This window comes from Suricata suricatta, chromosome 13, assembly GCF_006229205.1.
Source record: "Suricata suricatta isolate VVHF042 chromosome 13, meerkat_22Aug2017_6uvM2_HiC, whole genome shotgun sequence".
NCBI lineage: Eukaryota > Metazoa > Chordata > Mammalia > Carnivora > Herpestidae > Suricata > Suricata suricatta.
The window spans coordinates 87,890,111-87,902,631 of NC_043712.1; the positions used below are offsets into that span (position 1 = coordinate 87,890,111).

Genomic DNA, 12,521 nt, shown 5'->3' on the forward strand with positions numbered 1-12,521 from the left:
CCCGGCCAGCCCCGCGCCCACTGGCACGTCCTGCGAGCCCAAGATCCTTATCAATACGGTCCCTCAAGTGCACTCGGAGAAGACCATGTACCTGCAGTCCAGCGACAACCGCCTGCTCATGGTCCTCTTCCTCCTCTTCTTCCTGCTCTGCCTCTGCCTGGCCGCCTACAACTGCTACCAGGGCTACCTGCCCGGGCCGTGCCTGAAGTTCCGCTCGGCCGTGCTGCTGGGCAAGAAGCAGCCGGCCGGCGACTTCTCCGAGTTCGAGCAGAGCGCCAAGGAGACGCTGGTGGAGCCGGGCAGCTTCTCCCAGCAGAACGGGGGGCAGCCCCGGCCGGCCCTGGACACCGGCTACGAGACGGAGCAGGACACCATGGCCAGCAGGGTGCCCACCGACAGGGAGGACTCGCAGAGGCTGGATGACCTCCCGGCCAGGGACAGGCCCTTCGACGTCAAGTGTGAGCTGAAGTATGCCGACTCGGACGCGGACGGGGACTGAGTCTCCGCCGGGAGCCCGCGTCCGCACGCCTGTCTTCTGTGTCTCTTCTCTTGCGTCGAGCTTGTGGTTTGGTTTCTCTTTGTCCTCTCGGAAAACGGCGAGCGTCGCGCCCCAGCCTCCCCCACTGGGCCGCGGTGAGACTCCCCTGTGGGCAGGGCTGGGCCATCCCCGGCCCGCAGACACTCGCGCCTGGAGCGTCCCCTCCTCAGAGCAGCCACTGAAAGATCCTCGAATTCCAGATTGGAAATGACGTTTTTGTTTATCAGATTGGTAACTTACCGCCTGTTGTCCAGATTGGCACGAACCTCTGCTTTCACGGAATTATTTTTTATGGTTTTGCTTTTCTTATCTTAGGTCGTTTCTGTTTTAAATTACCGAAGCAGATGTTCTAATATTCTGAAGATGTACATCTTCCAGATTGGGTTGTATATTAGGGGTAAAAGATACAGCTTACGTTGCTTAAGATTCTCAGGGATAAACTTACTTTGGGAAATGTGTTCTCTCCTTTTTAGACACACTGACGAAACCGTCTGAGCACACTTCTTATTTTTCAATTTTATTCCTTGAGGGAAGCCTCCTCTTCAGAGATTTTCTTTCTTTCGGTACTTTTTTCCCCCCGCTTCTTTTAACTCTTTCGAAGAAGAGAAGACCGTGGAAGGCTGTCCCGTGAACGGGGGGCTTGGGCACGGAGCGGCGGAGCCGGCGGGCCCAGAGCGGAGGGAACAAGCGTTTCACAATCGGATACCCCCGGCCACTGCTCAAGACTTCCCCTGCGGACGCCGGCCGGCCGGATGGACGGACAGACAGACGTTCCCCGAGCATCAGCCACCTGAAGGTCCCGTTACATTTGGCTTCTGTCTCACGTCCACTGCCCACCCGGAAGTCCCGCTCGGCTGAACCGAGCCGTCCACACCTGCCAGCGAGCAGGACAGCGGTGGCCGGACGGCATCTTTCAAGGCGCGCGTGGGCGAGAGGCTCCGAGCTCCGCCGGCCGCTCCCCACAGGCCGTGAGCGGAGGCTCTCTCCGCGGCTCGGAGCTCGGATCTGGGTGTGCCTGCGTGGACAGGGTCGACTCGGCACGATAGGACTCGACCATTCCGGTGTACACATTTGTGTTTTATAAGATTTACTTTGTTTTTATTTTTCTACTTTGAATTGTATACATTTGAAAAGTAACCGAATAAAAGCGAAGCTCATATCCTCGACGGGGGTGCGTGGTTCCTGTGGCTGGGGGCGGCTGCTGACCGGCGCGCGGGCCTGGGGACAGCCTCGCCCCCTTTCCTGTCCTGTCTCTGCTCCCTTCCTTGGCCTGCGGGGGGATCCTCATGACGTGGGTCTCAGCCGCCTCTCTTCTCTGTGCTCTGTCTCGCAGCCTCATCTCTGCCCTTCCCTCCTCCGGGGTCCTCCTCCCTGTCCTGTCGGGGCCCCGGCTCATCTTCCTCTCCCCGAAGCCCCTGGCCGGCCTCGGCCGCGGGGCCTGACGGCCTGCCGGTCGCCTTGCTGCCGCCCTTCCTGAGCGACCAGGCCCAGCACGTGCACGCCCTGGGGACCTTCCACCTCTTCTGCCAGGCCACAGGTGAGTGGGGCCCCGGCCAGGCGGGGAGGGCGCTGCGGGGGAGGGCGCGGGGCGGGGCGGGGCAGGCGGCAGAACCGCCAGGGAGCAGCTCTTCCCGCAACTTCTCCCGCACGGAGCCAGGTGCCGACCGTTGCAGGTGTGGCCGCCCGTGGTCTCTGGCGCGGGTGGGCCGGGCTTGGCCCTGAGGCCTGCTTGCCGGCTGCCCGTATATCGGGCTCCTTGCGCGCCTGACAATTTGGGGGTCCTCCTGTGTGGAATCTGGAGGTTGGAAAATGTCGCTCTGAGCCTGCAGGGGGCGTGCCCACGACTTGCGTGGCAGTGCGGACGTGCAGGCGGTGTCTCCGCTGTGCCGTTGTCACCGTCGTGCTGCTGGGTGCGGGTGCCCGGAGGGGATGAACGGAGCTCAGGAGGAGAAAGAGCAAACTTGGCTTTTGTGAGATTTTAGTGGTGGAAGCCGTTCACGTGCGAGCCGCGGGGGAGGCTGCCTGTTGCGTGGGACCTTCGTGGCAGGTCCATGTGGCCCCGAGTCGCCAGCTCCGTGCCAGGACCCGGCTTCTGTGGGTCCTCCTGCGGCTGTTGGGCCAAGTGATTTCCCGTGGGGCCTCCAGGGCCCTCCGTGCAGAAATCGCATCCTCCCCAGGCAGGCGTGGGGTCCTCCCCATCGCGGGGAGAGCAGGGGGTCACACGACCTGGTGAGAGACCCAGAGCTGAACACTTCGAAATGTGGCTTCCCTGGTAGCTGGCATGCGTGCGCTCGTGCCCCGTCCCTGTGACTCGGGGCCAGGCTGGTGTCTGGGCAGAGCAGGGACCCCGTGCAGGGTCAGTTACGGGCTGGCGGCAGCTGGGAGCGAGGGGTTCGATTCCCACGCAGCCAGGGCAGGAGGCACCGGTGGCGGGGCGGACGCAGAGTGTCACTCGGGGCACTCCGCCCTCCCTGCCCTTCTGCTGCTTAAGTCAGAGCCAGAGGAGCGTTTCTTCCTCCGCGCTTCCGGTCTCGCCGGGCCTGCACGTGGAACCGGGGGCCGGTGAACGGCTGGTAGCTGGTGGCTGGCGGGTCACAGCCCGGGGACGGGAGAGGTGGGCAGCGCAGGTGGGGACGCAGTGCTCAGTGTGGACTGAGCGGAGGAACTCCGGCCCCAGCAACCCTCCCCCCCACCTCCCCGTGTTCCTTGCTCTCTCCCCAGGAGCAGTGGCCCACCTGGGACTTCCTGTCCCAGGAGCCTCCCCCTGAGGCCGGGAGGCGGCCTGGGAAGGACCGCTGCTCCCAGGGGGCCTGTCGCGTCCTGTCTCGCGCAGAGGGAGGGCCCGAATCCTCGGGAGGGTCGAGGATCCCCGGAGGGGCCTGTGCTCCGCGTTTGCCCAGGGCAAGCTCAGTGCAGAGCACACACGCTGCAGCAGGGCGTCCTGCAGGTCGGCGTGAGGGCTGCGCCCCGAGGGAGGGCACCCCGCTAGGCAGCGGTGACGGAGGAAGGGACTAGAGACCCCACAGCCGCCACCCCCACCCCAGCCTCCGGAGCACTTGCTTCTGCTCACAGCAGAGCCAGGAGGTCGTTCTCAGGGGCCCGACGGCCAGGAGGACCCACCTAACGATGAGCATCTGGCGTGCAGACCGGAAACCACTGTTGCCAAGAGTGATTCGCCAGGCTGACGGAGCCCAGTCCCCTCTGCCCAAGGCAGGCCCCACACGGCCCCCCACCCAGGCCCGGCCTGCCACAGTCACTGGTGTTGGGCCCCCCAGTGACACATCGACATCCAGGCACCTCTTCCCCTAAACCCAGTCCACGGACCAGCGCTGGCTGGTTGTGCCAGGGGCTGTCCAAGCATGTGGTATCCAAAACGACACCATCTTTGGTCCTTTCTTCCCCCAAGTCAAGGAACGTGCCCGAACACAGGACCAAGTTTCAGGCTCCTCTGCGAAGTGTCGGTTTCTGCGGCTCTGGCTGCAGGTACCTCCCTCTCAAAGGTACCGTCCGTGTGGTCCCCAAGTGGTCTCCCTCACGCCGGGGGGCTGCTGGGATGGGCACAGCCTCGGAGCGGTGACTCGGGGGGCTTCTCTGCTCCCCATTCTCCCCGGATTGTCCCAGCAGTGTGCGCATGTGCGCGTGTGCATGTGCCAGAGAGGGCGGAGTGCTGCGCTCTGCGCCTGCGCGTGGGGAGGAGCGCTCTGGAGTCGGGGGCGGCGTCCCAGCGGCACCCCTCTCCGGGGAAGCGCGGTGTGCACGCCAGAGGTGAGCGGAGGGAAGGGTCCTGAGCCGGAGAGGCGGAGGTAGGCTGGCTGCCGGTTGTGTTTCACGTGCCAGAAATCACGCATGCGTGGTCCTCGTGGCGGAATTCGTTCAGATAAGCACAGCGGTCACCGTCCCGCATCGAGCAGGCGGAGCGGTCGTTGGGAACGTGGAAACGGATGTAAACTGCGCCTGCGCCATAGGCACGCGGAAGGGCGCTCCGTGATTCTTAGCAGGTGGAGTGTGTGTCTGCCCCGCGGCCCCGCCGCATCCCTGATGTATTTAGGCGTCTGGTCTAAGTCAGATCTGTGTCTTTTTAAGCTAAGTACGGATCCTCTGTACTCTAGGTGACACGTGGCTGTTCTGGGTCGATGGCTTTTTTTAACTACGGTGATAGAAACGGGTACCCTTTCGGGCCCTGGGGGCAGCGGGGTAGCACAGGGCGCCCGGCCCGAGTCCCAGATCTGCGGTGGCCGTGGGCACTGGTGTTTTGGGGCGGGGCTCCGGAAAGGCCACAGCTGAGCCCTGGCAGTAGACGACATGAGCTGGTCATCTTCCAGAAGGGCCGGGCCCCGTCCATGGGTGGACAAGGCGGGGGGGGGTCTGTCACCTTGCTGCGTCTCCTTCCTTAGCGTGGAGGGCGTGGTTCTGCTGGGAGGGGCGTGTCTTGTGATGACGTGTGCGCCTGTACCGAGCGTCCTCGCGTGCGGGATGGCCCCCTGCCGCCCCCACAGGTTTGCAAAGCGCCTTTTGCCACGTGCAGTTCCAGGGGTTAGGACCTGGATGTTCTGGGGGGGTCTCCCTTCAGCCGACCTTAGGGCGCAGGCAGCCTGGTGATAATGAAGCATGGAGCATTCTAAGGAGGAAGGAGGGCTGATAGGATTGGGGCGCTGGAGGCCCAGGAAGCTCCCCACCCCCAGACACGTTTAGGTCCTGATTTCTGTGCACGTGTGAACCCGCCTGCAGGGCAGCGCCCGCAGAGCGGCCGTCCCCTCCGGTGTGGCCGGTAGGCGGCAGGAGGCCCCTGGCCTGGGCACTGGAGATGGGCTGGCCCCGGGTCAGGGGGAGCACATGCACAGGGACAGCTGGAGGGAGGCCCACCCCGGGGCTCCTGCCAATGATGCGGCCGAGAAGAGGGGCTGCACCCATCACACTCCCCTCCAACTTGGGGCTGTCCCAGCATCCGGGAGGCTGCTGCCCCAAGGGGCTCCTGTTTTGTCACAGAGTAGGATGAACTGCACTGGCGGTCCCCTCCACCGGGCTGGGGCAGGGGGGAGCTGGCAGCCCACACCGTGTCCCTCGTCCTTCCGGGCTGCACACCCTGTGGTGGCGGGATCGCCCCGAGTGGCGCGTGCTGGCCCTACACCTGGTTTTAACTGTCGCTTTCCTTCCTTGCTCTCGCCTGCATTCAGGAGGTGGATACCTTTAAAAAGGTGAGTGCGACGTAAGTACCCCTTTACTGCTTTTAGCGCGTTACTGTGCTGAACACATTGGACAGTATTTCCTGATGCTGAACTTAAGGGTTTCAGGACAGAGGGGCACGTGGTGTTTCCGAACGGCCCGTGCTCCAGGTGCCGTCGGCCAGGGATTCTACTCCTGAAGGGTCCCAGCCGTGTGTCTTGGGGTGACAGTATGGCCCCGGCTCAAGCCACCTGGTTCTTTGTGCTATGGATACGGGAGAACCTTCCAGAAGCTCCTGTGATGCATGCTGGGGGGGTCTCGGCACAGGTCACCATCAGACAGTGGAGATGAGGGGGAGCCCAGGCCTTTCTGTAACCAACTTCAGTGTCTGGACACTGAAAACCTCATGGTCTCAATCATGGTGCTTCACGACAATCCTTTTTAACTTGATCCCACGGAGGGGCCGGCGGGGAACGTGGCGGTGCGCCCAGCAGTGACCAAGGCTGTGCGCCAGCCGACGGGCAGGTGCACAGAGGCACCTGTAAGTGCAGACACCCAGGTGCGCGTGCACGTGTGTCAGATACACACGGGGGGCTATCAGTGGGCGCAGCGCAGAACACCGGGGAGAAAACCAGCGGTGCGGAGACAAGCAGCCCAGAGCACAGGCCCGGGCCTGGCCACGAGGCCGCGCAGGCCCGTGTGCCGCCGTGTGCAACTCGCTTGAACCCCTTCTGGAAGCTGAGAGCCTGTGGCGCCTTTCTTCCAGGCGCGTGCCTTACTCTTGCTGTCAGAGGATTTGTCGCGGTGCGTCTGGAAGCCCCGGGGAGGCGGAGACAGAAGCGCCTGGAATTCTTACCTTGTGAGGCAGCGTGGCTAGCACGACGGCCATGCGGGCATCCTGGGCAGGCCCCGCAGGCCCTCGGGCGTGCGCTCACACATGGGCAAACACGTCCCTGTGTCACGGTCGTCCTAACCGTGAACCTAACGAAGGATGGCACAGGTGGCCATTGCATCACCTGAGGCCCCTTGTGCGGTCCCTGAGTTCCTGCTACTAGAAACGGCCCGGGTCCCTCGGTGTTCTGAGCGCTGCCTCACGATTCTGCCCTGGTCGTCCGCCCCCAGGCTCTGCCTCTCCCTCCTCTCGAGGAAGGTTCTTTCGAGATCCTGAACGAGGTGGATCACTGGTGACGGGGCCAGCGGTGGAAGGTGCCCTGAGGATCCCACGGGGATTTGTGAAGTCAGGGACCTCGGCCTGACCAGCCGCACCAGCCTCTGCCCCACCTCACCCTCCCCGCCCGGAGCACTGGCCTTGGGCGCACACGCTCCCGCACGCGGCACCCAGACACACACGGGTGCCCACACAGGCTCCCCAGCACTCTGCTGCGCGCACCCGCATGCACACCCACACACGCGCTCCCACGCCCCCAGGCTCCTGCTCGGTGCGCTGGGCTCCGGTCCGTGGCCGCCCGGGTTCCTCCTCGCTGTGAACCCCAGTCACACACAGACCCACGCCTCCCTCTGCTGACCGGCCTCCAGGACGCAGCAGTTTGTCACTCCCAGGATGGGGGCAACTACGTAGAAGAACACTGCTTTTGAATTGTTGATTTTCTTTTATTTTTGAGAGCAAGCGAGCACCTGGGCAGGGGAGGAACAGAGAGCACCCAGCAGGTTCACGCCGTCAGCACAGAGCCCAACATGGGCCTCGAACCGTGAGATCACAATCCGAGCCGAAAGCGAGTTGATGCTTGAATGGGCCACCAGCTGCCCAGACCCCTGATTTGAGAAACAGGCTCCTGGGGGGGCCGTGGTCAGGGGGGCCTGACTCTGGTCTGGGTCGGCTCACAGCCCCCCCTTGGTGTCGTGCACACCTGGCGCAGGCAGAGAGGAGGGGGCCCTCACCCTTGGAGGCAGCCCCATCGCCAACTTAGGTCCTGGGGAGGCAGGGGGGCCACGCGGAGGCCAAGTTCTGGTCACAAGCGCGAGGCGAAGGGCCCAGGCCCAGTCCCGTGGTGGAGGATGGACACCCGCCCCCAGAGCACGGTCACCAGGCGCCCCCCACGGCCTCAGGGTGTGCTGCAGGCGCCATCTGAGGGGAGGGAGCAGGGAGCCACGGGGGCGGCACAGGCGCACCTCTGCTCCCAGGGTCCGGGGGTGTGCAGGGACACGAGGACTGCAGTGAAAGCTGCCCTGTCCCCCACGCGGGGGCCCACCGGGACAACGGAGGCCCCGGGCGTGGGGGCTCCACACCGCCTGTCCCCACCCCAGTCCTGTGGCTCCCCAGCGGGAGTCCAGGGGCCGCCGGCGGAGACGGGTCTCTGTCTCCCCAGGGCCCGCAGACGTCCACTTCGTCTGGGAGAAGAATGGCCGAGAACTGGAGACGTGCGTCCCCACGCAGAGCCACGCGCTGCCCGACGGCAGGGCCCACGCGCTCAGCTGGCTGCGAGATGCCATCAGCGAGAGCGCCACGTACCGCTGCTCCGTCCTGTCGGCCGCGGGCAACAGGACCTCCCGGGTGCGGGTGACCGTCGTGAGGTCCGGTAAGTGGCGCTGGATGCACGCCCCCGCCCGCCACACGGGCCGCGTGTTTATTCCTGTCTCTCCCTGCCGTCCTGAGTCCCCGGCCGCTGCCTCACGTCCCCTCCACGTGCTGTGGCGCGTGGCCGTCGAGCGCAGGGAGTGGTCACGTCTGGGGGTCTCCCTCCACTTGGAGAGCTGCGTGTACTTGGGGAGCTTTTAATGCTACTTCCTCTGCTGTCCTTTATTTCCTGTGCGCTTTCTGGAACTGCCCTCAGTTGGGCACTTCTGAACCGCCTGGGAGGCAGCGCGCACCCTCACCCTCACCGTCCGGCCCCCCGGCCTCCCCCGTGCTGGCCTGGGATCCCACTTCCTCAGGTCCGCTCGGTTCCCACGGGTGCCTCTGTGGTTCAGAGTCCAGGGCTTGGGGTTTCTGCTCCTGTTCGGTGCCCATTCTCAGCGGGCTGCTTGGGCCCCGCCCTCCCAGGGCAGGACGAGGGAGGGAGAAGCCCTTGCAAACACTCGCTCCCCCAGGAGCCCGATCTCCCCTGCCTGACCAAAGCGTCACGTAAACATGAGATGTCAGCAGAGGTCAGGGGACGGTGCCCGCGCGCCCCGCCCCCCCAGCAGGCAGGCAGGCAGGCTGTGGTCAGCTCACAGAAGGCGACCTGACCTGCTCTCGGCGGTCTGTCCGCGGCACGCTGCAGGCAGCACACGCCAGCCCGCTGTGTCCGCTGAGGGGGCAGGGGTGTCAGCAACGGGGGGTTCTCTCAGGATGGGAGTTGGGAGTCCCTGCAGGGTCCCTTTGGGTGAAAGACCCCTGAAGGCGCCACCAGAGCCCAGGCCCTGGCCTGCTCTCTGTCTCAAATGTCTGGTCCCTAGCACTCAGTTCTGAGATGAGCAACATGGACCCCAGCCCATGCCGTCCGTCCTTGCAGCTCAAGTAACTCGCCCTCGGTCAAGCTCCCGGGGCCGGCCATGCGGAGCAGGCAGCAGCCTCCCTGGTGGGGTGGGCCCTCTGCATCACCCCGAGATGTGGGGAGACAGGCCCTCGCCCGCCTGGACAGGGAACACACAGGAGGAGGATGGGCCGGGGGGGGGGGTGCCGACAAGGAAAGCCCCTGGAACCCCAGGCCGGAGCGGGGAGCGCATCCCCCGGAATGGCCTTGGCAGGCGGTGCGCGCCTCAGGGGCCTGCGGCGAGGACACCGGCACCCACTTGTCTTACAGAGGCGAGCCACCAGGAGCAGTGGACCCAAGAGCTGGCCACCTGGAAGGCTGTGGCCGGGGAGCACAACCGCCTGATGCACAGCTGGAGGAAGGCGTGGGTATGTGGCTGGGCCCAGGGTGGGTGGGGGCTGGCGGGGTGCCTCCTGCCATGTGGGGGGGGGGGTCCTGCAGGGACCCCACGCCTGTGCTCTTGGCCGACAGAGCTGTTCTGGGGCCAGCAGGGAGGGCCCACTGGCTGTGTCCCACTCTCGGAGAGGGGACTGCTGTCTGAGCAGTGAGGTGACAGGGCCGCCATCCCCAGTTCCCAAGTTGCTGGGGACAGTGGCCACACGAGACCTCGCCTCACTCCCAGCACAGGCTCCATGTCTCTGCCTGGGCTTGGGAGCTCCGCCCCGGGGCTCCCCTCCTAGACCCGAAGGAGGTGCACGCGGGCGGGGCCGCGGCCTAGGACAGCAGGGGTGGGGAAGGGCGCGTGTCCTGCCAGGGGCTCACAGGGGCTGCGTTGTGTTCTTTCAGGAGAGCTGTGACAAGGGTGACCTTTAGGCCCAGGACACCGCCACCGGGGAGGCCACCTTGCCTGAGGCGTGGACACACCCCAACTTCCTTCCTGTGACAGTGGTCAGACCTGTGTAAAGTTGGGTGCTTACGTGGCACAGAAGGCTCCGGCAGAAACAGGCAGCCAGGCCCCGGCGGGCAGAGGGGGGAGCGCGTGACGGCTTCTCTCCCAGAAACGCTGCTGCTGCGCTGCCCGGTCACTCTGGTGCCGGAGCCACCTCCTGGTTCCGGCTGCTGCCGGCCACCTTCCCCCGGGGCCGCCCTGGGAAGTGCTTTGGGACCCGAGCTGGCAGGACACGCAGCAGCCAGCCCAAGCGCGTCAGCGTGAAGCCCAAGGCCGCGCAGCCTGACCGCGCGATACCTCTACGTAGGGAATGACAGCTCTTCACGGAATGCGCGAACCAGAAAACCAAAGCCCCGCTTCAGAGCAGACGGGAGCTCCCTGTGACCCCGCACACGGACGTCGCCTGCGGCCAGAACCCTGGTTACGAAGCCGCACACGTGTCCCACCCACGCCGTCACAGCGTTTTCTGTGGAAGGCCGTGAGCATGCTTCCCCACGGGGTGCCCCAGCCCCCCGGCCGCTGTAGTCGGAGCGCTCTCGTGCCCACAGAAAGCGGCACGCCACCCCGGGGAGGACTCTGGTGGGAAACACGGTTTGGAGGCAGCGTCTGGTCCTCTGCGCTGGTGAGAAGAATAAAACTAAACGGGGTGAGGTATCTGCACGGGAGGCCCGAGTGTCGTCTGCTTCCTGCGGCCCCGCACAGGCCACTCTGTCCGCTGGGGCAGGAGCCCCTGCTGGGAACGTGACAGCGGGAGGCCACCCCCAGGGCACACGAGAGGCAAACCCTCTGAGGAGCCGGAGGCGGCGTGCAAACCTCACTGCTCGGCCTTGGCCCCTCCTCCCGCGAGCTCCACGCACAAGCCCAGGATCCCTGCTGAATTTAATTTTCTCCTTGTAGATTAATTCCGGAATCTTCCCTCCATCATCTGATTTTCAGGCCCAGGACAGGAGGAAAGCCTTGCCCACACTGTGTCTCCCTGCCCCCGAGGGCCTGGGCGGCCTTACCCCACGCCCCCTCCCACTTAAACTTTAAGCAGATAATTCATTTAAAAAAATTATTTTGAGAGAGAGTGAGTCCCACACAGCCCCTATACTGTCAGCACAGAGCCTGACGTCGGGCTCGATCCTGCCAAGCATGAGATCGTGACCCGAACCGAGGCCCCCACTTAACCAGCTCAGGCAGCGAACAGAGCAGACGCATGCTAGGAACAGCAAGCGTCCAGACGGCAGGACAGACTGGTGTCTGAGACACCACCTCCCACTTCTGACCTCACTCGCTCTGGCGCCCTCACCGCAGGCCACTCCTCAGGGGCAGCACCTGACGTGACAGAGCTCACCTCGCAGCCCTGGCGCAGCAAACCTGGCCTGCGGGCCTGGACGGCCGGAGGCACCGGGCTCTTAAATCACTGCTCTTTATTCCAAATAAATACACCCTCCCACAGGAGAGCACGAGGGCAGTATGCTGCTGGCCAGAAACCGCAGCTACAGCATGTTCATTAATAAGAAAAACAGGATTTGTAGATTATCAAAACAGATTTCGAACCTCGATATACATGGCTCCTTGGAAAAATAAAACCAAAAAGGAATAATCCATGTCAAAAGATCACAGGTTAAAGAACCAACCCTCCCCCCCCACCCCCGGCTCATTTTAGCAAATCTTCCAGCCAGAAAGCCAGGTCCCCAGAAAGCCGCCGCCTCTGGGGTCGTGCTGGCGGGCGGCCGCGGCCTGGCACGCACTCGGCGTCCTCCGAGCAACCAACGCCGGGCAGCACACAGTCTCTTCCAGACCGAGTGCTCACAGACCCAAAGCCACCACTCCGCAATTTCCGGAAAGGCTCCCGCTGGCACACCCGAGTGCCCGCTCCCTGGGTGCACAGCTCGGATTCGCTTCCCAATTAAACAGCCACACAGAACACATTGGGTCAACGAGAAACTGAGAAGGCCCCAAAGTCTTTCGCACCCCCTTCCTCACCCCAAATCCATAACACTCCCCACAAAGTCCTCCTACAAGTTCAGGTTCATCATCCGAGAGGTCGAAGCCTCCAGCGAGTCCTCCAGCTCCAGGGCACACCGGCTGTAGGCTTCCAGGTGTTTCCTCCAGATCTCCACTGCAAAGGAGAGGGCGGCACAGCTGAGGGATTGGCAGGGACGCCCGGGGCAGTCTCCGCTGAGAAGCGTGCCACCCGGGGCTCGGTCCCCGCACAGGCCTGGCACGGACTCCCCCCCGCCAACCCTCAGCACACACTAGTCTAGGGACAGCGCTGTCTTCACGGCCACCCTCTGCTCAGGTGCCGTCCGGCCCGAGGTCTGCGTGAGACCAGCTCCTGGGACACCAGACAGGACCCGAGCTGGCCTTCAGCAGCAGGCCCTCCCCCTGGCACGCCCGCCCCCGGCACTCACTGTAGTGTGGTTCGTCTGCCCCTGCGGCGGGAGCGGGGGCGGCCTGCGGGGGCGCGGGC

At 64.4% G+C, this 12,521-nt stretch overlaps 2 protein-coding genes across 8 annotated transcripts in view; one reads left to right on the forward strand and one right to left on the reverse strand.

Moving 5' to 3' along the window:
- Positions 1 to 10,728, forward strand: part of SEMA4D (semaphorin 4D) — a 28,380-nt gene extending 17,652 nt beyond the window's left edge. Inside the window, exons 14-17 of one of the 3 annotated variants that reach the window (XM_029919410.1) lie at positions 1,872 to 2,075; positions 8,029 to 8,238; positions 9,445 to 9,542; positions 9,961 to 10,728. In XM_029919410.1, coding sequence (XP_029775270.1) covers positions 1,872 to 2,075; positions 8,029 to 8,238; positions 9,445 to 9,542; positions 9,961 to 9,987 — 539 coding nt within the window. In that variant the 3' untranslated portion in view covers positions 9,988 to 10,728. Of the gene's footprint in view, positions 1 to 1,871; positions 2,076 to 5,712; positions 5,734 to 8,028; positions 8,454 to 9,444; positions 9,543 to 9,960 lie in introns of those variants that run through there. The other 2 variants (XM_029919412.1, XM_029919411.1) reach the window with 2 other exon arrangements.
- Positions 10,729 to 11,458: 730 nt separating this feature from the next.
- Positions 11,459 to 12,521, reverse strand: part of SECISBP2 (SECIS binding protein 2) — a 40,222-nt gene continuing 39,159 nt past the window's right edge. For 4 of the 5 annotated variants that reach the window (XM_029919417.1, XM_029919418.1, XM_029919413.1 and 1 more), the window contains 2 exons: positions 12,463 to 12,505; positions 11,459 to 12,170 (listed from right to left, as the gene is read on the reverse strand). In XM_029919417.1, coding sequence (XP_029775277.1) covers positions 12,067 to 12,170; positions 12,463 to 12,505 — 147 coding nt within the window. In that variant the 3' untranslated portion in view covers positions 11,459 to 12,066. The remainder of the gene's footprint in view (positions 12,171 to 12,462; positions 12,506 to 12,521) is intronic. The other variant, XM_029919415.1, reaches the window with a different exon arrangement.